This window comes from Epinephelus lanceolatus, chromosome 12, assembly GCF_041903045.1.
Source record: "Epinephelus lanceolatus isolate andai-2023 chromosome 12, ASM4190304v1, whole genome shotgun sequence".
Classification (NCBI taxonomy): domain Eukaryota; kingdom Metazoa; phylum Chordata; class Actinopteri; order Perciformes; family Serranidae; genus Epinephelus; species Epinephelus lanceolatus.
In genome coordinates, this window is record NC_135745.1 from 38068196 (window position 1) to 38092830 (window position 24635).

The following is a 24635-nucleotide window of genomic DNA, read 5'->3' on the forward strand; positions in this document are numbered from 1 at the left end:
TTGTGGCATAATAAAGATGACCAGACTGTTTTTTGTTTTCCTCAGAGCTAAGCAACTGCCACAGTTTCCAGGGTTACTTTTGTTGCTCCACTGTCCACCATTTCCGCCACTGGGGATAGTAACTGCGAAGAATTTACCTTGATTCTGTTTGGTAGCTTAGGGATGGCTACTGGAAAAAAAGCACTATCCTCTTCCTGTTTTGGTTGCACAATGGTTGACGCACATCTGCGCCTTAAATTGAGCCTTAATTTTCCACAGAGATCGTATCAGGTGGCAGACAGAATTACATAGTGAAAGCAAGGCTTATTGGGGACTAATCTAATGCTGTTGGTGTCATTATTCTACAGCCATTACACTGTGACATCAACATTTACGTCAAAGCAATAAGTTTATTTCCATTTTTAAATCCACATTACTGTTTACTTGCATGTTTTTTGTAGCCCCTCACACTCTGAAACATATTGCACATTTTGTATGACTCAGCACACCATAACTATATCTTAAAGCACAACCACTGATACATTTGAAAAAAAAAAAGAAATCACATGCACAATTGCAACACCTGTATCCATTCTGTGCAATAAATATTCTCTGTCATAAATCCGGTTTCAGAGTGTGGCCATTGAGTCATCCAGCAGAGGATATTGGCACAATGGGATTCTTGTTCACGGTGGGCTGTGATTGGCCAGAAGGAAGGTTTACGGTGCAGATTTTCAGTAGCTGTGAGGGGTACTAGACAAATAAATACCCCAAATCCACTGGGAGACGAGAGCCGAGCAGTTCAGTAGTGATCAGAGGTTTTCTTAAGAGTTTGCTTTGTGTGGTGACACAGCAAGAAGGAAACATGGTCAGCCGGTAAGTTTCTCATGAGTTATAATAACTATTCCAAATGTTTAAAACTAGCTTACACAGTAATGGGTTTTGCTTTTTTGAAAAGTGTTTTTGTCTATGATTCTCAAATGTTTGTATTTCTTTAACTTGAACCAGTGATCTGAGTGGTCAGTGTGTCTGCAGCTGATTAAGCCCCTAAAGGATTTAGAAGCACATGCTGAACTGCATGACCTGTCAGAAATACAGCTTTTATTGACTCCAACTAACAGATTCATACTTTTAACTCGCTGGAACTTTCATTATGTTTCATTTACTTGGCTGCAATGTGGGTTGATGTCTTCACTTCTTGATGACAGATTTGAACACCCAGCTGGTGGCTACAAGAAGATTTTTGAGACATGCGAGGAGCTGGCTGAGCCGCTTCCAGCAACAGTGACAGGTTTGTTTGCATCTCTCAGACAGAAATAGACTGCAGGCAAATAAATATTTGACAGTCATATATGGATTGAACTGTTTGGGGAAACTCACTTGTAGCTGGAGGAGTATTTTTCTTATTTCTCCTGAGAGCATAGAAAGCAGGCTCCGAACGCATTTTAACAAATCTATATGTCTCAAAACAATCTCTGATTTGTGTTTATTATGTTGGTGTTTTGCAGGTAGGATTCCTTCGTTTCTGAAAGGAAGTCTTCTCCGTTTGGGACCTGGGCTTTTTGAGGTTGGAGATGAACCTTTCTATCACCTCTTCGATGGCCAGGCCCTCATGCACAAATTCGACTTCAAGAACGGTCAGGTCACCTACTTCCGAAAGTAAGACCTTAAGGACAGTACTTGTGTTTTGTCATTTTTCAGGCCATTTGCATCATTTACATGACAGCTACGTGCAATGCTGATTCCAAGAAAGTTGTGAAATGCAGTGTAACTGTAAATAAATGTAGATAAAAATAGAACGCAATGATTTGCAAATGCTTTTCAACATACACATATTCCCAGCGCAGATAGAATTTAGACCAGACATTGGTATTATATATCTACACTGATAAAGAAACGTAACATTTCAATCCATAAAAAATATGTGCAATAAAGTGGAATGACACAGGAAAAAAGAATTTAACATAATTGAGATACTACGTGTTTCCAGAGCCAATTACAAGGTGCTTCTTTTATTAAGAAACTAATATCTCACAGTGTTCAGGTGGGATTTTGGCCTATTCTTCCACACAGACAGTCCTTAAATCTTGAAAAATTTGGGGGGTCCTGCTTGTGAATTTTGAGAAAGACATTTCGTGTCCTCAGTTCCCAAACATTTACTGCGTTGTTAAAAGAAAAGGTGGTGTAACCCAGTGGTAAACATGCCCCTGTCCCAACTATTCTGGAACATGTTGCAGGCACCAAACTCAGAACCAGTGTATCTTTACAAAAAACAATGAAATTTATCAGTTTGAACATCAAATATCTTGTTGATTCACTGTATTTGATTAATACATGTCAAAAGGATTTGCAAACCGTTGCATTCTGTCATTTATGTTTCACACAGCATCCCAACATTTGGGAAAACAGCATTGTAGGAAAATAAACCTGCAGAAACTTGAGCATGTGCATCAGGTCTGGCTGCACGTATGACTGCATTAACACCGTGACATTCTATCATGAATAGCAACATTTTATGACCAGCAAAAGGATGCCTATGAATTGATTAAATACTCTTGTTTTCAAGTGTATAATGTTTTGGGATTAACTTTCTTTTCCTCCATTCAGGTTTGTCAGAACAGATGCCTACGTGAGAGCCATCACAGAGAAGCGTGTGGTGATCACTGAGTTTGGCACCTTTGCATACCCCGATCCCTGCAAAAACATTTTCTCCAGGTGGGTTGCACGTGAAAAATATGTATTTCTGGCTTGTCCTTGCTATCATGTTGACCGAAAAAGTATACCTGCTCATCAATTATATCAAACTAAACTACAAAATACAGGTAAAAGAAAATGGATTTAATTAAAATCCAAGTAATGTGTATTTTCAAAATACAGATAAACACTGTTTACAAACAGATATTATCACATTGTAGGCATGTTTGACTTACCACCAGCAGAGTATGATATAATACAAAACAGTAGAGGAGAAAGACAAGCTAAGAAACAACTGATTTAATACGTATTTTAAACACATTAATTGAAATACTGCCCATCTCTGCATGTGGATACTTTTTTGGTTTAAAAAGTTAAATGAAAATATAAAGTAAAATTTCCTAACTTTTACTTGTGTCGGCTGACATTTCAGCCCCTGACATTACCTTTGTACGATGTAATATTGTTTGTTTGTTTGTTTGTTTGTTTGTTTGTTTGCAGGTTTTTCTCTTACTTCAAGGGTGTTGAGGTCACAGACAACTGCCTGGTGAACGTTTACCCTGTTGGTGAGGACTTTTACGCTGTAACAGAAACCAACTACATCACCAAAGTAAATGTCGACACCTTGGAGACGCTGAAGAAGGTACATCAATACTAATACGCATTTGAGGTTTAAAAAATGATCTTAACAGTACATTAAAAGCACAGTAAAATGTCTTTATTTGTATCCAGGTTGACATGTGCAACTTCATCAACATTAATGGAGTGACAGCCCACCCTCACATTGAGAGGGATGGTACAGTGTTTAACATTGGAAACTGCATGGGAAAAGGAGCAACGCTGGCCTACAACATTGTCAGGATTCCACCCACGCAGAAAGGTGCGGATCAGCGCTGGCATCACCACACATGACAACAACAGTTAACAGCAGTGACCTCTCAGTTCCTCTATTTAACCAAAATATGCTGCTGAATGGTAATTCAGGGTTAAATGAATCACTGTGACCCCTCTTAAAAACTAGAAATATGGTTTATAAAAGATGCTTTCTCTCTCAGGGTCAGTCCCTCCAAGCTTGCTAAATTGAAATGATTCAAAATATTCTTCTTTTTTATTTCAGATAAGTCTGATCCCATTGAGAAGTCCAAGGTTGTGGTGCAGTTTCCCAGTGCCGAGAGGTTCAAGCCCTCCTACGTGCACAGGTGTGTCAGACTCAAAGTTTTGTCAGTAATGCATTTGGTATGTTAACAGTGTTGTCATGGAAATTTCTGACATTCTCTCCTCAATCATTTCAGCTTTGGCATGTCAGAGAACTACTTTGTGTTTGTGGAGACCCCGGTGAAAATCAATCTGCTGAAATTCTTGAGTGCTTGGAGCATCCGTGGCTCCAACTACATGGACTGCTTCGAGTCCAATGAGAGCCAAGGAGTAAGACCTTGCAGTAGATTGACGTCTTTGGTGATATCATCATCATCTTTGCCCCTGAAATCTCATGATATATTCTGATGTGTGTGTCGCAGACCTTGTTTCACATTGCCAAGAAAGACCCAGGAGAGTACATTGATCACAAGTTCAAAGGGGCACCCATTGGCATGTTTCATCACATCAACACCTATGAGGACCAGGGCTTCATTGTTGTTGACCTCTGTGGATGGAAAGGGTAAATGTTGGGCTTTAATTTTAAACGTCCTGTACAACATCTGCAGATTTTGAGATATTATTGTTCACGACTCGTTCATTTGTGCAGTTTTGAGTTTGTCTACAACTACCTCTGGTTGGCCAATCTGAGAGCCAACTGGGAAGAGGTGAAGAAAGCAGCCATGATGGCGCCTCAGCCGGAGGTTCGCAGATACGTTATTCCCCTGGACGTCCACAAGGTGAGTTCCTCTCATTAGGACACCTGTGGGAGCCCGTTTCCACCAGTGTGATGTAAAAAGATCCTGTAAGTCATTATAATGACAAACTTTCTCAAAATAACAAGTTAGTACTCATTATTTTGAGAAAGTTTCTGATAATTTTGAGAAACTAAGTTATTATTTTGAGAATGTTTCTCATTATTTTGAAATGCTAGGTCATATTTTGAGAGTGTCTCATTAGCTTGATATGCTAACTTATCATTCTGAGATGCCAACTCATTATTTTGAGATGGTAAGTCATGTTGAGGGAGTTTCTCATTAGCTTGAGATGCTAATGCTAATGCTAAAGCAACACGACAGGCTTCAAGTCATTTTTAAAGAAAACCAGTGACATGAAGCGTCAAACTGACACACGACACATGCGGTATGATGTGCTACAAATCAAAATTGAGCTAGCCTCAATCTTTTTAGCACTCCAATGACGCAGTGAAGCATCAACCAATCATGTGTTTTTGTTTCTAGCTGTGGTACTGTATTATTGAGCATAGTTAGCTGACTCTTTGCTGACTTTATGTGCATTGTGATGCACACAGATGCAATGCAGCGGCAAATGTGATGCTAAAATGGGGCTCAGACATTGATCAAAAGCACAAATACTTTTAAGACCTAATACAAGCTTTAGATGGTGTTCAGTCGAGGTGCTTTGTGGCGAGTAGCAGACACACAGAAGCCTGTGACAGTGTATCATGGCCTTCCATTGTATGCAAACTACTAAACTGCACAGATAAGTCTTATGTTATATGTTCTCATCTCATTGTGGACTCGATGCAGGAGGAGCAGGGGAAAAACCTGGTCAGTCTGCCGTACACCACAGCCACAGCGGTGATGCACGCTGATGGGACCATCTGGCTGGAGCCGGAGGTGCTGTTCTCTGGGCCACGCCAAGGTGCGACACACCCAACAAATTTAACTTAATCATAGTGGACACATTCATCTTGAAAATCTTCCTTGTGTAATAATTTCAGTGTTGCTTTTGCAGCCTTTGAGTTCCCTCAGATCAACTACGAGAGGTACGCAGGGAAGAATTACACGTACGCCTACGGTCTGGGTCTCAACCATTTCATACCAGACAGGGTAAGTTCACAAAATACCTTCAACTTTACGCGATTCTGATTGTATGAAAGCTTTTTCATGAACTAATTTGGTTGTGTGTAGATCTGCAAGTTGAATGTGAAGACCAAGGAGACCTGGGTATGGCAGGAACCGGACTCCTACCCCTCGGAGCCTCTGTTTGTTCAGACTCCTGATGGAGTAGATGAGGATGATGGTATGTTAATAACAGCTGTATAAACACAATATATTTAATCCTTCATTCACTATGATGCAAACTGTTTTATGATAATCTGGTTCTGTGTCCTCAGGAGTGCTGCTCACCATTGTGGTGGCCCCCGGCTCCCAGAGACCAGGGTACCTCCTCATCCTCAACGCCAAGGATCTGTCTGAGATCGCCAGGGCGGAAGTGGAGTGCAGCATGCCCGTCACCTTTCATGGGATGTACAAACCGTAATGATGCTGGCCTCAGGTTGTTAACAGCAGTCAGCCATGACAGGCGCCCAGTATTAAAAACAGGATGAATAATGACAGTGTGGTTGTATGTTCTCATTGCAGTTGACCTCGGTTGTTAAAGGTGTTGTGTACGATATTCAGAGCATTAATATAGTTGCAACTATTTGCTATGTCAAGATATAGTGGAGTAATGGCATCCCGAGCAGAGAATGAAGTCATGCTACCTTTGTATGTGTTGTAATCTGAGCTTCTCTGTACTTTGTTGTGATAGCTGTTTTGGCTGTGTGTTGCATGTTAGTGCATACGAGTCCCACTGTGTATCCCACTGACTAGCTCTGCACTGAACTCATACAAGCAAGAACTCCTAATGACACCAGCGTTGCAGAAGCGTAGACTCACCCTCCATTAGCTCTGTCAGCACTGTTGCTGCTGTTAGTGCTGTTAGCATGTTAGCTGCTAGCTGCCGGCTGAACCACCTCCATTTTGAGAGCTGTGTGGATTCAATCCCAGCTCAGACCCTGTATGCTCTGAATGTCACAAACAGCTCCTTTAAATAAAAATAGTATGTGAATCGACTTGTCTTTTTGAGTCTAGTTGCTGCATATACTAGAATTTATAAACCTGTATTATCAGCATTGGTTCAATAAAAAATTTGTTCACATGTTGTGTCACATGAGTATTTCATGGTTGGAAAAATAAACTTGTCGAAATCAAAATGTGGTTGTTTCATACTTTATTATTTGGTAGGAGGAAAATGCGCTCTCAGCTAGGGTTCAGTCTGTAAAACTGGATATTTACTAGTTTAAACACTTAATTACAAACTCGTGCTGCTGACCCTGTGTAGCAATTTTAGTGGTTAAAATAAATTGGCGTGTTCTTAAATCAAGCAGGCATTTCTCTTGATAAATCGTAGATTAATTGGCACTTTTTGTACAAACAATCAGTACAAAATAATCCTAAATTCTTGAGATATTTGTAGAGATTTTAATGTGTTGCCACACAAAATCTGGCTCGGCTCGAACAATAGACCTTTCCATATCCGTCCTTGTGTCTGAATCTGATGGAGACATTGCAGCATTATAAAGCTGATTAACTGTGTCACTGCTTAATCTGTGGAAAGAAAGAAAGCAAGGAGAGAAAGGGCATGTTGCAAACCATTATTCCTTGTGAGTCAATAACGCTGGATGTGTGGCTCTTGTATAAAATGTCATGACGTCCACAAACCACATTTAATTATATGTAAGATTCATGTGTTTGGTTTTAATGGATCTTGAACGGACTGGTTCAGAGGATTTACCCTCCATTCGTCTAATTACAATTTCACCCTGATGTTTGTGCGTCATGTATAAAACACTTAACACTCCCTTTGACTCACGTGTTGCCTCTCCCGCTGATGCAAGCCAAGGAAACAAAGCATCAAACATTATTAATATGGCTTGGGCTCGCTTGCTACATCAGTCAAACAGAGAACCCTGATTATGTAGTCACGTTTTCCACTCCACTGCCAGATTTTGGGATTGCATTAATGAAAGGCTTAAAGGAATATTTTTCAACTGTGTGTTCTGTAATCTCTCCTTTTGGTAATCGTTGTGTGCATTCAGTCAAGTTTCCCTCGCCGATGCAAACAGATTTTTTAAATGAGAAAAAAAAAACAGTAAGAAATATTTTTTCCTCTTTATTTTATTTTTTTTTTTTTTACATGACGGCATTTTAGCCTTCCAAAAAGAAAGAAATAAAACAAGATTACAGGAAATATTAATTTTCTGAATAAACTTAAAATGAAAAACACAGCAAAGGAAAAGCTCGATGGAAAACTTAATCTCAGTTGTAACTAATCACACCATAAAAGAAGTCCCTCACACTCTGAAATTCATTTGGGACAGAGGTTTACACAGTCAGGCTTGAACCAGTGTAGAAGTTATACTGTCCTAAATACAAAGTGGATTTTACACAAATATAACAAAAAAATGTGAAGGTAGAAGATAAAACAGGTAACAGAGAAAAGACGCCACACAATGCCACAAATAAAAAAAGGAAATTTCTGTAACTACTGATCCAGTGAATGGAAATAAACAACAAACAATTACACTGTGAGAAAAATAAAAAATGAATCAAATTTAGCCTTTTTTCTGTCTTAAAGGAACTGTTAGACATTTTGATGAATGTGTTAATTCGCTTTCTTGCCAAGAAATGAGCAGTTTGATATCTGTCTCATATCTGTACATCAAATATGAAGCTAAATGAAGGGGGCATTAATCTTAGCTAAGCATAAAGACTGGATAAAGGGGGAACAAGATAGCCTGGCTCTGACCAAAGTTCAAAAATGTTCCTATCAGCACCTCTACAGCTCATAATATAAGCAGGATATATCTTGTTTGATTAATCTGTACTTTTGCATGCTTTTCAATTTGTTGTCACACATTTAAATCCCTGAAAAACCACAAATTACAGAGCTACACAGGTACTCAAATGTGTATGTCTGAGCGTCGGAGCAGTTTTCCCCCACTAACAGTCTATATGCTAAGCTAAGCTAATCGCTTCCTAGCTCCAGCTCCTTACCAATGCACAGAATCATTGACATCTTTGCATTTAACTCTAAATACGAAAGTGAATAAGCACATTTTCCAAAATGTCAAACTTCCCCTTTAAACTGGAGCAATCCTCTGTCCCATCACTTACACAAAAAAACCCCACACAAGAATCAAAAGTCAAGCAGAACGAAGCGGAGGCTCACACTACTGAATCACAGATTTCATGAAATACATCTTCAGGCTTACTTCAACGTGATAAGTGACTACTGATAGCTTTGAAAATACCCTTTCAGCTATGTAACTTTTGCATCTCAGGAAATAAAGGAATGAAGTATTGATAGTGCAAGGTTATAAGGTACATATATTAATATATTGTTTAGATACTGTCCTATAAGTAAAGTGCAAATCTCTGGATCAGATGAAAAGTGTGTGCAAGCATTTCTAATTTTTGTCGGACTGATCCACCTGCCCATGCACAAATGAGCCCTTTACATTGGCTGCCAGCTACTTTAACACACCGCCCGGTGAAACATTCACATTAAACATCGTTTTCCCTTCAGCTCAAAGCACTTTCTTTAAAGTCTGGCCATTTGGAGTGGCCGAATATCATGCAGCCTTGATCCCCTTTAGGTGTACATAGTGTACTTATAAACTTTGGGTGATTTCTGTTAGTTGTGTGCATAATTTTTTTGTAATCCTGACAAACTGGGGAGTGACGTCTTTAGTATCTAACACCAACAGTGTAAACTTCAGCTGTATATCCCCATACCTCCCACGAGTGTAGGGTCGTTTTAATGTGGGATCAGGAGATCAGTATGTTGAGGAAGTTTTACTGTAGCCACAGGAAACTTAAACAGATTTCTGGCAACACCTCGTAGCATTTTGGTCAATAATCTGTCAACCAAATTGAATTTACTGAAGACTAATTGGGAATGAAGGTAAACTGGGATCAGTTCCCCAACTGATCCCAACACCACTGAGGCCGGCTCAAGTGGAAATGCACTGTCATCAAACAGCCCTAGCAGCTCTCACACACACACCCTACGTGCTCGCCGTCAGCATGACAAACACACACAACACACAATCGTGCGGGGTCGCCTGGAAACAGTTTCGTACTGACTTGTGTAACTACTGTTAAAGACCAGCTCATTACTTAGACCGGGGGGCATGAAAGGCCAACGCTAGGTGAGTACATTTTGAATGTTTCAAAGTGCAAGAAAACAGCCAACACATTTATTTTAAGCTCCTCTCACTCTATAAGAGGGCAACTGTTGGGTTTGTGTGTGTGTTTGGGGCTGGAGGGGCTGTGTTTGAGCTAAGCTTGGGGGGGTGGAGGGGTGAAAAATTAGTTGGTCTCGTAGGTGGAGAGCAGGGCAGCATCCACGGGCTCCATGCAGGAGGGGCAGGTGAAAGATCTCATCAGCCAGTCGTCTATACAGTCCATGTGGTAGATGTGCATACATGGGAGGAACCGGATGGGGTCCCCGTATACAAAGTCCAGCATACAGATCACACATCTGAAAACAGTTGAAATAAAGAGCTTGAATACAAACCAGTTTAAAGTTGTTATTGTAATGTGAGGCTACAGATGTGTAGCCCAGGCAGACATGCACCTAAACCATAGATCTGTTTTGCGTTTCCACGGCAGACAGTACTCTTAAATGTAGGCGGGGTTCTTACGGGATGGTAACACTGCTCCATCCAGCTCTCACTGTGTTTCCCCTTCACGGGCGGGTGCAGAGGAATGTCTGCACCTCGCTGATTGTCCACAGCATTTTCAGAACAAAAAAGAACAGGCTAAAGTGTTTAAAGCAGGAGTGTCCAAAGGGCCAGATTGGAAAATGTGAAAATACCAAGGGGCAGCTTTTTTCTCACGTCATAAAGGTTATTAAGAGACAAGTACAACTGTTTCATCTTCCACTGAGAAAGTACTCAACTTTCCACCACTCCTGAAAGGAGCAGCCCTCGCTGTCGACTTTAAACTGCTTTGCTGTGGTCACATCCGCTACCTGGAAATGTCTGCGGTTAGGTAACCATTTGTTTGCTTGTTTCCTGTTTGTTTATGACAACACACTGACTCTGTCTGCTTCGTTCCTACTTGTGCACGTCTACAAACTGTTTCTGGTCTCGCCACTGTGAGGTTAGCAGAATAAATGCAAAGTGATCTTGCTTGATTAACCAATATTGTGTGGCGGACAACAAAGAGTCTAAAAGACAAGCTGCAGGCTGTTTAAAATGTGCTCACAGGCCATGATTGGCCCCCGGGCTGGACTTTAGACATGCCTGATTTACAGTCTCTGTCCCAATTGATGGTATATTTCAAAATAGCAGGTTTGTGCATTGAGTCGTGTAGAGCAAGAGTAACAATTCTCTGTGACCAGTGTTTCTAGCTCCACCTTTTAGTATCAGATCAGAACCTCAACAGAGGGGTGCAGAAAAAATGGTACAGAATGGGCAGAATACTGAACCAGGCTGCTTGGTGGGAACGAGGCTTTAGATTATAGTGATATCTTTATATAACTTTCCTGCTGCCTCTTGCTGGTCTTTAGGGATTCATTACAGTTACGTAGAACTGAAATGATTCATGAAGTAATGTAATTCAGTGACAAAAAAAATATTGGCAATAGTCAACTCATCATTTAACTTAATTCATCAAACAACAATGTCAATGTTCTCTGGTTTCAGGTTCTGAAATCTGAGAATTTGCGGATTTTCTGTTTTATATGATTTTATATCAGTGGAAATTATAATATACATATTGTACAATAGCACTTTTAAGACTCGTATTTTTTTGTTTAGCCTATAAAGTGTCTGAAAACAGTACAAAGGTTACTGTACCTGTTTCCCAGGGCCTAAGTTGATGTCTTAAAATGGTTTGTTTGTTCGACAAACAGTCTGAAATCTAAAGATATTTCATTTTAAATTATATAAAATAGAAAAAGAGAAAATCCTCACATTTAGAAGCTAAAACTAGCTAATGGTTGGCAATGCTTCTACATAACTAACTCTGAAATTTAGTTTATTTAAACAGCCCAAAATCAGACATTTTTAATGGAATAACATCCTTTTTTGAGATTAAATATTAGTCACATTTAAAAAGTGTCCCACTAAGGATATTGAACACAAAAAATATGCCTGCATTAGTTAATATCGCTCAGCGGTATTGACCTGCATCCTGTCTCCGTGTTAACATCACAAAAATACAAAATGCTCACTCTCTGATCTTCTTCTCTGAGCCGTCTTGCCCTCCATCATAAACACCCTTAGGGAGGTGCTGAATGAGGCCGATGCGCTGAGCTATGCGGATCTGCTCCTCCTCTGTCAGCTGGGTGGCCAGACGGGCCTGACTAGGCGTGGGATGGTACATGGGCATGTGAGCCTGCTCCTGGTAACAGACAAAAGACACACCGACATGAAACAAAAACATTTATCCTCCTGTATCAGCTCACTTTGTCTGTACAAAGTGGTCTGACTGGTGAGGCTCTGTACGGGGATAAACTGAAAAATAAAGCAGCTGTCTGGTCTGGACATTCTTGACAGGCCAGTCCATTTGCTCTGCCGAGAAAGTGAGTGGCCGCAAACTGCCATCTTGCCTGGACTTGTGCGCCTCCAGGACCCTGAGGTGGGCAGGAAAGATTGCCATCAACCCCTTCCACCCTGGACACAAACTCTCTGACCCACTCTCCTCTGACAGGAGGCTGCAGCCCATCAGGACCATGACCTCACATGACAAAAACAGTTTCTCATCTGCAGCTGGCCTCATCAACAAGGCCCGGGACTCCTAGTGACATGGACACTTACCCCGCTCCTCCTTTGCATGTTCCTTGGACAATATTTTGCACATTTCTGAACACATTTTCAACTTCTAAAGACTATACACTTCTTTGGTTGTGATTCAGATGTTGCACATATTTGTAATGTTCTTCTATTCTATATTTGTGTCTTGATTTTTGCAATACTTGCTTATAATTTCAATTTCATTGTCTCTTAATATGTTATGCACAACACTTCATAGCAAATTCCTTGTACATGCAAAACTACTTGGTAATAGACCTGATAATGACTCCAAATCCTGTTTGTTTACTCAGGTATTATATATTATTCTTAGAAAAAGGCCACAGACATGAAAAGCGTGATACATGCATATTTTCATAACATTGCCCACTGCATACGTACATTTTGTTTTATTTTCACAATCATTTGTCCAACGTGTGGCAGACACTTAGCTTTTATTTATCTAATAATCCCTGGGAAGTGAGTGTCAGCAGTCTCTCACCTGGTACGGCGGAGGTGGCTCCAGGTCAGGGTCTGTCCCATCTCCGAAACTCGCCCTGTCTGACTGGGAGTCATGAAGCAGAGAAATGTCGTCCGATGTCGGAGACTTGAGACAGTTGCCCATATCTTCGTGTCTCCAGTCCTCTCCTGGCCGACGCAGAAAATCAGATCTTTGTTGCTAAAGTTGCTCTCGGTGGCTAATGTTAGTTTTGTCTAATATCCCAGAAACCATTAATTTACAGTTCAACTACACACTACTAAAGACACCATGTGCATGATTGTAAAACTCCTACATTAACGTTGAATGTTAAAGCAAATGTCCACGCTAGTTTCTCTTCATGTATACACGGACCTCCACCTGAAAAACAAAACAAAGAACTCCCTTGCTAACGGCAGCTAGCAGCTAGCCTAGCTAGCTACTTTTTCGCTAGCCAGCTGGACGACTTCCTTGATAAGAATCGCTCATTCCTTTCTGAGAATCACAATTTCTACAAACTATATACTTCAGCAGCAGCTGTGGCTATTATACCAAGCGGCCTGGGTGCTGGACTGCAGCGACATTTCCTCCTTTTAACTTCGTGAGTAACATTAAACAGTTTGCTTCCTTGCTAGCTCTTTCTTCAACCGGACGACATGTTATCGGTCCGTTGGATATGACGTCCGGGTGATTCTGTGTGGTGATTGGATGATTTCCCCAACGTCATTCTACGAGCAGCCTAAGTCCCGCCCCTTTTAATCATGAAAATAATAAATACAAAATAATGATAGAGAACATTGTAATGGGTAAGATGTGGGAAGACGCCCCCATGAGAACAAAGTCAATTTACTGTAAAATTAAAAATACTTGGATATGATTTAAGCATGTGCAGAGTGATGATGCAGAAACCCACACACTGATGGGAGGAATAAATTGGTAGAGTAACCAGTTTTGTTGTAACAGCACAAAAATGAAAATCTTGTTGCCCCACTATTGGCCATTTGAATGACTCTCCCCACAAATCCTCCATCATCATATATAAATAAAGCATTTTATGTATAACTTAATATTGATACCAAAATCTATTTATTGAAGATGTACATTTTAATTTAACTTGGTTATTACCGTACAATTTATGTAGGCTATGCCCTAAAAGGTCCAAGGTATACATTTAAAAATCAAGCACAGCATTCTTTAACCCTGCCTCCTTTTTTAATCCCATGCCTCTATTTGTAAAAATGAGCCACAATCTTTCACCTATCTTTTCTTTAGTTGGACTTTTACTGCAAAATTTTACCAAGATTTTTATTGTTTTTTTTCCACTCAACATGATAAGTAACATTTTAATCTTAAATAATGTCTGTTAAAGGTGTTACAATCTGTTTAAGATGTAATACATCAGCGTATGGCCTGTGGTACAATCAAATGAGCACTTAAAAATACAACTGCGCCTTCGACTGATTCGTCTTTGAATGATGGCCCATATTTAATTTTGATAAACTAGTTCTCTATAGTTTACCTTCTGTGCTCCTGATATATGTGACTTGCACTCCCAGCAGAATTATTATGTCCCTAAGTTTTATGTAATCCTGTGTAAAATATACTCTATTAATGCTTTTATTTCATGCTTTAAAAAAATCTTTTCTTCAATTGTAATATTTCAGTTAATTTTAAGTCAGATTTTGTACTTTTTCACCAATGCAAGTAAAAATTAAATCTGTCTAAGAGGTTATTGTATTTTCAATGCAAAGCCCCAAAGATTGATGTTACTGTAAATTTTATGTTTTATGTTTCATTCATTTTTGTGACTGCTTATTCTGTTGGGGCCTGGAGCCAATCCCAGCTGACATTGGGCAAGAGGCGGGGGACACCCTGGACAGGTCGCCAGACTATCACAGGGCTGACACGTAGAGACCGACAACCTATCACACCTACGGCCAATTTAGAGTCACCATTATCCTGCATGTCTTTGGACTGCGCGGGAAAGCAGAGAAGGCCCGTGCTGACCAGGGACATGTGAGCATGCTAACCACTGCACCACTGTGCCACCAGCAATGTTTACAAAAGAAATCAGTCCGATTAGATAAACTCTTAAATTTACATTTAAGGTCATGCACAGCCACACAGGTGTTCTTACGTATTCTGGCTGATTAGAGCTCTGCAAAGGTTGAAGTCTGTGGAGCTACACTGGTCACCCAGATACATGAATGATTAATTTAAACGATAAAGGTGCAATTTCAAAAAGGTGCTGCTTCACTTTCAGGGTCCTGCTGTTGTTGCATGCTGCCTCACTGTCACACTGTCCTGGTTCACTGGGACACTTGAATAAAAAGGAGTAGCCATTAATGTTTTCCCACTATGACAAGTCAAAAGTACAGGTTGCACTTTCCTATGCGGATGTAGAAGTCTGAGGTGCAATAGGTAAAAACGCCTGTGTGTGAGCCACAGGCATGTGGAACTAAAACTATTCTTGTTTCCTGCTTCCTTTTGTCATGCCTTTTTTTCCTTGTCACATGAGCTGTAAAAGTAACTTCAGCCTTTTATTTAGCACTATTGTTATAATACATGTGACATGGAGATACATTTTAGTCACTTAACTTTTGTAAACCACCCTCCAGGATAGTGTGGTTCACTACCCTCTGTATGCACCAGTAAAGTCACACTTTATGGTGCGTAATATATACAGAAAATATGTGTGTCTGGTAATGAGAAAGATGCATAAAGAGAGAATATCTACAACCAAACCCACTATCAGACCAACTTGTATTATATTAAAAAAATAAATAAAAAGACATCCAATAACAGTGGCAACTTGAGGACACCTTTATTTGTATATACAGCTATTGTACACATAAAAACCCACAAAGTATTTGCATTCCAGGAACTTATGATACAAATCTCCATGTTTTTGGTTAAGTGAGTTTCACAGAATCGGCCTTCTTCAGGCGAATAAAACAAAAACACAAACCTTAAAATGAACATTTCCAAAGATTCCTTTACCTTTAAAGCTCGTCAGCTGATACTGTTTACTGTTATTTTTTTCTCTCTAAATGTTACAAACAGTATAATTTCTCTGTACATTATTAGTAAGTAATAGAGTAATGTTAATTTGTGAAGCAAATGCGTCATGGGGTGTCTACAGTGTTTCTACAGTCATCGTCTGCAATGGTTCATACAATATTCACAAGGAAGTAAAAGGTGAAAAAAAGATGAAAGATAATATTTTTCATATCAGTTCATGGTAAAATTACACACCCAACAATTTCTCAAAATCAAATGTTAAATATATTTGTTGGGAAAGTCTCATTTAAAGGGTGTAGACTGGTAAAAATAAAAGTAACAGACTCCTCTGAAGGATAATTTTAAAGGTTTGAGGTTTGTTCGAGGCATGATGTAACAATAACGCAGGGTGAAATAACAAATAAGCATCTTTTCTATGTTATTCTATAACTGTATTCATATCTCACAACTTATTAATACCAAAAAAGTAAAATGACGGGGGAAATCAGGCAGTTTTTTCCCCTGCACATTCATTCACACTGTAAAAAAATCCAGCATTATTGAGTGTTACTTATTAGTATCCACATTGTCTGGTAAAGTATCAGATCGCCTCTTCGTCATGGCTTGTTGTATTGATCTGGTCTAATAAATGGCGATGGTGTGATGATCACAATGTATTTACAAAACAATTAATTTATAAGAAAATGTAGTTACATATTCACACACCCCACAGATAAGTACTGTTAAGAGCAACACTGAATCATTTAGAAACATCTTCAGAAATGAAAATACCTATTGACACAAATGACATAATTTGATCCATTCATTGATCTTCTGCATCCCGCAACTATTTGAGATATATTATTACTCTCTATCATCAAGTACAAGTCAGGAAATAGACCTTAGTTATTGTCAGTGTTCTGTGTGAATTGGCAACTACAGTTTCAGGAAGTATTGTTCTTTTCGTTTTGGGTTCACATTTGATCAAACATCCAGAGGGCTCATGGCCTTGAAGCACTGATGCAAAAAGAGTCACATTAACATTCACTCTGTACACTGTCGTACAGAGTCCTCTAACACCTCTCTGGGATCCCCCCTCCTCCCGCCTGTCCCTAGCACCTGTCGTCCTCCTCTGTGTCGCTGAGAGGATCACAGCCCGCAGCAGAGGTCGTCTGCGCCAGGCGCTTCCGAAAGTGTCCGTTGGGGACCTGCCAGCCAGTCCGCAAGCGCGGGCGGGCCGTGCTGATGGTGTTTGAGCGTCCCAGGCTGCAGGCCACAGCCGCCTCGAAGGTCAACGTCTCCATTGGGCCGGAGGGGTCTGGGCTGTGGTCGCCCTCTTGGGAGGCAAGGAATGGCTCGGAGGGGTAGCGTCGAGGTGGGGACGGGTGACGGCCCGCCTCGCTTCGCCTCTCGCCTGTGCCCCCCTCTTGGGTTTCCCAGTTGGGCTTGCCCCGCCTCATGGTCTCTGGGCTGCCTTGCTCATCCTCGTCCTCGCCGACAGAGGGGTGTAGCGGGGAGTAGGAGATGTGAGGGCGAGAGCGGGTTGGGGTCTGTGACATGGGTCGTCGGCCGCTGGGGGTGCTGGACTCTGAGGTGGAGGGTACTGGACTGTCTGAGCTGTTGCCCTACAGACAAAATAGAAAAAACAGTGGCTTTATGGCTTGTGTTTTCCAGGACATCTTGTTAACCCAAAATCAAAAACACACATTTTTCCTCTTACCAGTAGTGTTATCTATCACTCTGGATTGTTTTGATGTGAGTTGTTGAGTGTTGGAGATATCAGCCACAGAGAGCACTCAGTTTGTGGCGCTCAAAGTGGCAAAAACCTACATTTAAAACTCAACAGCAATGTCTCTTTCCAGAAATCATGCCACAGTTACTCAACATAATCCACAGACCTTGTTGTTAGCAGCTTCATGTAGGAGGCATTTTCTTTCTACCAAACTACACCCACCAACTGTATCACCACACAGAAGAAAGTGTGCATTTATTCATGGACGAGAGGCTCGTGACTGTAAGGCTGAATCAAAATGTCCACTCTCTGGACTTGTACACTGAGCCCTCGCAGACTTCAGTTGTACATAGTTTGACATATTCACTGTCATCACATAAGTCTGAGAACGTAAAGACTGCAAGTGGCTGACAGACAGCCCTCGAGACTGTTTTACACCTTGCCGTGGAAACGGTCAACTATTGCTGCTGTCATATCAATACATATTTCATATAAGTTGATGAACAGTGCCCACTTAAGTCAACACCCAGTGAAGTAGACTTCACTTGTGGGTTATTAAATCAGTGAAGTCTGCACCCCAAGCTGACTCTCTGGGTGTCTGCAGAGAGTCCACTAGAGGCCCCTTGTGGAATGGATGAATTGTGGATTTTGACAGCCCTCAGCACTCCCAGACTTCCTGGGAACGCGCTCGCAAAGTCCGCCAGATGTTATTCGTTGCTGAGTGTAGTTCAGAAGAAAGAAAATAGTTCCTACATGAAACTGCTCACGACAAGGTCTGTGGATTATCTTGAGTAACCGGGTCATGATTTCTGGAAAGAGACACTGATATTTTCAAATGTATTTTTTTGGTGCTTTGAGCACCAGAAGCTAAGTGCCATCTGGTTCCATTATATTTGAGAGAAGGCAGATATCTCTATAGCCGATATCTCACTCATATAACACTCAGAAACCCACACCAAAATAATCTAGACTGATAAACAGCACCACAGGTAGGAGGAAAAAATAGTATTTTTGATTTTGGTGTGACCTGTCTCTTTCAATATTTAAAGGGGCATTCCAGCAGTTTAGCAATAGGTAAAATTTTCTCACTGGTTAATTTTTGACCCTGCTTTGTTGCCGTCCAAGTCCCTGAATCATTTAGTTGTAAAGTGAGCTTTTCTGACCCACCTGTTTATCTTGGGGATGCTCTCTCTCTACACTAGAGGACCGTGAGGGGTGCAAACTTCTTTCCTCTGAGTTGCAACGAGACGTGTCTGGAGAGAGGAGGTGACAGCGCTCCTTGGACCGGCCACGCTCCCTGTCACCCTGCTGCCAGTGCTCTGACCGGGAAACTAGAAGGAAGACATTCAGGAGAGGAGAGACAACATACAATGACAGATAAAGAGAAAGTGAGATGACTAAAGTGGGTGAATTTGACCTTTTCTGTATATTTACACCACTGTGTGCAAATGGTGGGAAAACATAAAATAAATGCTTAATATTGTATGCATCAAAGATGATGGGATGTTAACAGGTGAGACGGACTAACCAGCAGCTTTGTAGCTTTTGTGTCGAGGTCGATAAACCCGCTCAGGACTTTTCTCCTCCTGCCAAATCCCGTTGGCCCGCTGATCCGCAATAGTGGAGACTGAGCGCTTCATGGAGCCGCCAGCAGCCTCCGTCTGCTTGTATGTGAAAACACACACAAACAAAGCAGACAAACATGCAAACACAAGGTACGTACACAAAGAAAACATTAAACATGCTGTAATTACAATCTGATTATTTAATTCAGAAACAAGTGGACCATTGCAGAACTTTTTATAAACATGCTTTTAGTCAGTGCAAAAAATGGTGCATCCTAATAGACTGGTTAGGTTTAGTTTCCTCTATCCTGGAGATGAAAAGCTCAAACATCACATCCCGTTTTACCAATTCTCGCCTTTATCAGACTCCCAAAGTAACAAAAAACAAGCCAAACTGATTTAAATGTCTCAGCATCACATAGGGAGCAAGGCACTTTGGCATTAGAACCCATGCAGCCACTGACGTCCTCAAGATCCAGCACAGACGCCGTGTCATAGAAGATATGTGTACCTGCGACTCTACAGCCAGACGGGGCATGGAAGAGGCCCGCACACACAGACCCCTCCCTAGTGGAAGCTCCTGAGGGGCTTCAATCCCCCCACTGCACTCGCCCACCTAGGTGAGTACAAAAACAAGAGAGGAGGGCAAGGAGAGACACCAATCAGGCTCGTCCCCGCCAGGACCGCCTCTATATACACGGAGGTCCAGTTCGAGTGAAAGGAGGGCGCACAAGCCATTTCATCACTGAAGGTCATCTATCATAGACATCACCATCGCCATCGCCATCCAATCAGAAGCCATTCCAGCCAAAAACGGACAACCAGCAACAGGAAAACTGACTCCAGGGAGGAATCAGAACAGTGGAGAAGACGGGCGAGAGTAGACAATAAACAGAACAGTTCACAGGGAAAAATGGAGTCCATATTTCAGCTCAGAAGTACATTCAGTCATGCACGGTCGATCAGGTCTTCATAGCTACACAAACAGAGCCAGATGACATCTGTCTCGGGGCCGAACACATTCCTCTGCAAGAACAAACACTAATATATGCATATTTTCAGAATCATTTCATATCATTCAACTAGCAAGCGATGTGGACCAGTAAAACCAGACAGTATAGACACAGCAAAACAACAAGTGTGACAGTCTGCCTTTGCTGTTCCAACCTCCACAGGACTAAGAGACAGGAACACAGAGAGCAGCGATGCCGTGCTCGGCAAGGCACGGGGAGAAGTCACAGCAACGCCATCATTAAAAAAAAAAAAAAGTTTGTCATTTTTGTGGGGTTAAAAGGTTAAATAAAAGTTGCGTGTGGAAAATGTTCAGAGTGAATATCTGTGCTCTTAAGATGGTGGTTCCAAACCTGAGTGTCCAGAACCCTGATATGGAGGACAAGATAACTCTAAAGTGCAACACACATCAGCGATATATGACGGGTGCCAAAACACACACACATCCATTGTTTTTTATGTAAGCCTGAACTGTAAACTGGCACTCGTTCATGTTTTATCAGATGAGGAAGTTCAGAGAGTTTGTCTATGACTGTGTGATGTTAGTTAAATAACTGGTGCAAGCTGCCCTTTATATCAGTAATGAGCCCTCAACCACAGCAGACTGCTATCATCCTGAATCAGGGCTGAATACTTAACCATGATGGATTGGCTGATAAAGGAGCAGAATCATGTCGCTGTTGCACTGAATGCATTTGTACGCTGATGATCTGTCAACAACAGCATCTGTGTAATGTGTGGAAGTGTGTGTGAGTGTGGGGCACTGAGAAAGAGAAATGGGAATCTTTTGGATATTAAAATCTGACATCAGATTGTCATCCTCTTGTTCAGGCTGTTTTCACATCTGCAGTGTGTTTTTCTAATTTAAAAAAAAATCATCCATAGAATAGGGATGAGTGTGATGTGTGTTATGGGTGTCAAATGACGTGCACTTTGTGACATCGCAGATATGTGTTGCACTTAAAGAGTTGTGAAATGAATAACAGTGAATATTTTTTTGTTCAAAGAAAGTGGAACAAAAATATATCAGACTTTCTACTTTTTGAGTTTGACCTCTAAAAATGTTCAGGAAACAATCAGAGAAGGAAAATTGCTGTTTCATTTAAACTGTCCACAAACCTTACCCATAGAGACAGAGCGCAACGTGTCATACTCTGAAAAACACACACACTGGGGGGAAACATTCAGCGCCACAATATGCTACCAAGGGCTGACACAGTAATAAAATGCCTGTAGCTAGCTAAAAATATTAGATTTCAGCATGTCAAAGGATTATTTTAACACGTCCCTGTCCCTTCTCCTTACCGAGCTTATCTTGAAAAATGATCCCACTGAATGACCAGAAGTAAAATATTTTAATATTTGCAACTATTTTATTACATTAGGAGGTGCGATCATCATTTAATCTAAAAAGTGCTGAAAAACAGGCCGTGCATTGCTTTTGTGTCTTCGACTTCTAAAGTTTGTCTGGCCAGATTAACAACTGTAACTCATGAGAGTCAGGATCCCGCAGTCTTCCCTATTCCTCTGTACCCTCTTTTGTCTTCCTAAAGACTCACTTCTTCGGTTCGGCAGTTAATAAAAAGTTAATTCTGGGTTCTTTGCACTGTCTGTGGTGCATCCCACCACACAGCAGCTTTTAGACATTTTTCCATTGTTCTCTCGCAGATGTAAGTGACAAGGAGGCCCCTCCACGTGATACAAAATCAATGGAGAGCGGTGAATTGTTTTCCCATCCGGTGTGGGCGGGACTTAATTGCGCTCTGTCTCTACAGCCTGTGACGACTCAACAATGCTTAGTTAAAAAGGTTAATAACCATCGCTCTAAGACATGGTTGTGGTATTAATGGCTGTATGCTCATGTTGGTCCTCCTTCTTACCAGATTCTGCGGCTGACTCGCCTCAGCGTCGGAGCTAATCGGCTGCAAAAACAGCTCCTGAGGTGAGATGGGACTCAAGGCCACAAAGCCTCCTCTGGTCCTGTGTTGTGACAGAGAGAAACAGTAAACACACATATAAATAAAGACGCAAATGTGACAAAGTTTCACGCATGCACAGACTCACAGGGCTGAGCCAGCGCTGTGGGCCATCATGGGCAGCGTCTGGGTGTTGGCAAGAATGTCCTCGGGGAGCGTAGAGGCGTCCAGACGCTTGAACATTAAGGCGCTCTTCTGAAATGAGGGAAACAGAAACACAACAAATCAGAGGTCTTTTCAGCTTCATTTCAATTTCATTTTCATGTTGTTCGGGCCCAAATGTAAGAAACTGAAAGGTAAAAGAAGACTGAATAATCTACATGCCAAAGACAGGACAATTAAGACCTCCCTGTATGTGCATAGCTCTATTTGGTAACGATGGGTGATAAAAAAATATGGCAGACCGGGAAGAATCTTGATTCTTGTTTGCAAAACTACAATTTTTCCTCATTTTCCCCAACATCATAAAAGTAATGTAGTATCATAGCTAATAATTCAGAGCTTGTTTCTTTCTCAATGCTAATAATCAAATTTAAATGTTTTCTATAGCACTGTTAGAACAGGTCCCATGTGATAAATGAAGGACATCTGAGCACTTGTGTTTTTGCTCCCATTTTTCATGAGTCAAACTAAAAGATCTAAAACTTTTTCTGTGCACTGGAAAGACTTATTTCTCTCACATGCCCTGCACAAATTTGTTAAAATCCGTGTTTATGTGCACATCTCCCTTTTTCAAGATAATCCATCTACCTGACAGGTGATAAATACATTTATTAAGACATTTCACATGGCTACGAGCATGTGTTTTTTGGTCAAATGGGATGCATCTGTGAATAGAATTGGCAGTTGCCCACTCAAATCGGTTATGACGATGCACTGCTGTCATGTCAAGACCCTGTGAAGACAACGAGCAGGCACATGAGCTTCCCTGAGATGGGTTCTGACTGTTTGTGCAGAAATTCTTTGGTTGGTTAAACCAACTGTTGCATCAGCTGTCAGGTGAAAAAGCTGGACGTGGAGGTCATGAGTTGGTGTGGTCTGCAGTTGTGAGGCAGGTTGGATGTACTGCCAAATTCATGAAAACTACATTGGAGATGAGAAGTACTCACTGACAGATTTTAAAATTAATGCACAAAATTTAAGAAAATGAAGTCTTTTGTTTGCACAAATCTGTGAAAAATGGAAGCAAAAGCAAAAGTTGTGCGTTAATAATTCTGTTCAAAGTGCATAATAACAGTATGCAGAGCTGACCTGAGCTTCAAGTTGTTGCCTGAGCTTCTTGGCTTTGTTCTGTTTGAAGTAGTCCATTATCATCATGGAGGCGTAAATCTTCCCCACTGTCATGTCCGTATCTGTGAGGGCAGACACGCTACATTAACCGTGACTGCTTGTCTCTCAGCGTTACATTGAGTATTTCCTGCATAGTTGAAGCCAGACCTTTGTTGATAGGTACCAGTAGGTCCAAGGTCTTCTGGGGCAGATAAGGCCAGATGATACTGATCTCTTTTTGCAGTTCACTGTCCAGAGCGATGCGGTCCTCCCCACCTGTGAGACACATCCACAATCAGCCACAGAATATGTTATTTTAATGTCCTTAACAACTGTTGATCGGACAGAACAAGCAATTTAGTGAAGCTTAGTGAAGAAGTCTTTATGTTGTCATTCATTCATAGATCTCTCTCCCACTCCAGCTTCTACTGCCACAACCTCCTTAAACAAATCATATAATCGCTGTCAAACTTTAAAATTGTTCTCCTTTCTGCTGCTGTCAGTTGTCATTTCTGCTCGAACAGATTGTCCCTCCTCCATCCCATTCACTTCCTCATCACATCCAGCACTCAAGGTTCCTCCCTGAACTCATAAGGAGTCCTGCTCCACATCCAATCATCCAGATCTTCCGGCAATCTCTTCACCAATTCACCACCAACGTCACCAGTGTCTAGACTTCAGAGGGGGGAATATTCCTGTACTTACCATGGCATCACTACCCCCCTAAATATGACTACTTCATGACGGGGTCTTCACAGTATGACATTATTGTGCACCATATAATAAACTTATTTGTTCACTCTAAATGAAGTGAGTTGTGTCTTGGGTTTTGTCACTATTTTAGGTCATAAAATAATCTGCAAATAAACGATAATAACGATAAACTAATAACGATAATTGTTAGTCAAAGCCCTAGATGCCATCTCACAGTCACAACATGCTAATGAGTGACTCTGACCTCTGGCTATTTTGATGTCCAAAGCTGTGCGGATGAGTGACATCAAGGTGGAGGTGAAGTGGACGGTCATGTCCTCATCCACAGGCATGTTCATCAACACCAACCTCTGAGAGACAACAAGGGACGAGAGACGGAGATTAATTCACTCAGTTACTTCTTCAGTTTACACTTTCAGTACAAAATACCACACAAAAATAATTGAAGTCTTTATACATTTTCTTAAATCGAATAATAGTAACAACACCGGAT

General features: G+C 41.1%; 3 protein-coding genes across 4 annotated transcripts in view; 1 reads left to right on the forward strand and 2 right to left on the reverse strand.

Annotated features, from left to right (window-relative positions):
* The first annotated feature begins 724 nt into the window (after positions 1-724).
* Positions 725-6808, forward strand: rpe65a (retinoid isomerohydrolase RPE65 a). The gene is made up of 14 exons (XM_033650036.2): positions 725-855; positions 1188-1270; positions 1488-1638; positions 2587-2694; positions 3175-3316; positions 3406-3553; positions 3791-3872; positions 3966-4098; positions 4191-4330; positions 4418-4547; positions 5358-5472; positions 5566-5660; positions 5742-5853; positions 5948-6808. Exons 1-14 carry the CDS (start codon positions 845-847, stop codon positions 6091-6093), a joined length of 1596 nt encoding a protein of 531 aa, XP_033505927.2. The 5' UTR covers positions 725-844; the 3' UTR covers positions 6094-6808.
* Positions 6809-7754: 946 nt separating this feature from the next.
* LOC117272379 (RING finger protein 11-like) lies at positions 7755-13551 on the reverse strand. 2 transcript variants are annotated; one of them, XM_033651284.2, is made up of 4 exons: positions 13428-13551; positions 12900-13045; positions 11839-12008; positions 7755-10140 (listed from the first exon to the last, which is right to left on the reverse strand). In XM_033651284.2, exons 2-4 carry the CDS (start codon positions 13020-13022, stop codon positions 9969-9971), a joined length of 465 nt encoding a protein of 154 aa, XP_033507175.1. In that variant the 5' UTR covers positions 13023-13045; positions 13428-13551; the 3' UTR covers positions 7755-9968. The 2 variants fall into 2 exon arrangements, with proteins under 2 accessions (XP_033507175.1, XP_033507174.1); XM_033651283.2 differs by having other exon boundaries at positions 12900-13551.
* Positions 13552-15682: 2131 nt separating this feature from the next.
* Positions 15683-24635, reverse strand: part of LOC117271803 (voltage-dependent R-type calcium channel subunit alpha-1E) — a 95651-nt gene continuing 86698 nt past the window's right edge. Inside the window, exons 40-48 of the mRNA XM_078173394.1 lie at positions 24387-24492; positions 23597-23704; positions 23411-23511; positions 22248-22354; positions 22064-22163; positions 19684-19788; positions 19136-19271; positions 18775-18938; positions 15683-17500 (exon numbers count right to left, since the gene is read on the reverse strand). Coding sequence (XP_078029520.1) covers positions 16988-17500; positions 18775-18938; positions 19136-19271; positions 19684-19788; positions 22064-22163; positions 22248-22354; positions 23411-23511; positions 23597-23704; positions 24387-24492 — 1440 coding nt within the window. The 3' untranslated portion in view covers positions 15683-16987. The remainder of the gene's footprint in view (positions 17501-18774; positions 18939-19135; positions 19272-19683; positions 19789-22063; positions 22164-22247; positions 22355-23410; positions 23512-23596; positions 23705-24386; positions 24493-24635) is intronic.

Coding starts and splice junctions, on each gene's coding strand:
- rpe65a (XM_033650036.2), top strand. Junction 2,695..3,174: donor TGCAAAAACATTTTCTCCAG/GTGGGTTGCACG, acceptor GTTTGTTTGCAG/GTTTTTCTCTTACTTCAAGG. Junction 4,331..4,417: donor GACCTCTGTGGATGGAAAGG/GTAAATGTTGGG, acceptor TCATTTGTGCAG/TTTTGAGTTTGTCTACAACT.
- LOC117272379 (XM_033651284.2), bottom strand. CDS start 13,022: ATGGGCAACTGTCTCAAGTCTCCGACATCGGACGACATTTCTCTGCTT. Junction 12,009..12,899: donor AGCCACCTCCGCCGTACCAG/GTGAGAGACTGC, acceptor GTCTGTTACCAG/GAGCAGGCTCACATGCCCAT. Junction 10,141..11,838: donor TCAGAGAAGAAGATCAGAGA/GTGAGCATTTTG, acceptor AACTGTTTTCAG/ATGTGTGATCTGTATGCTGG.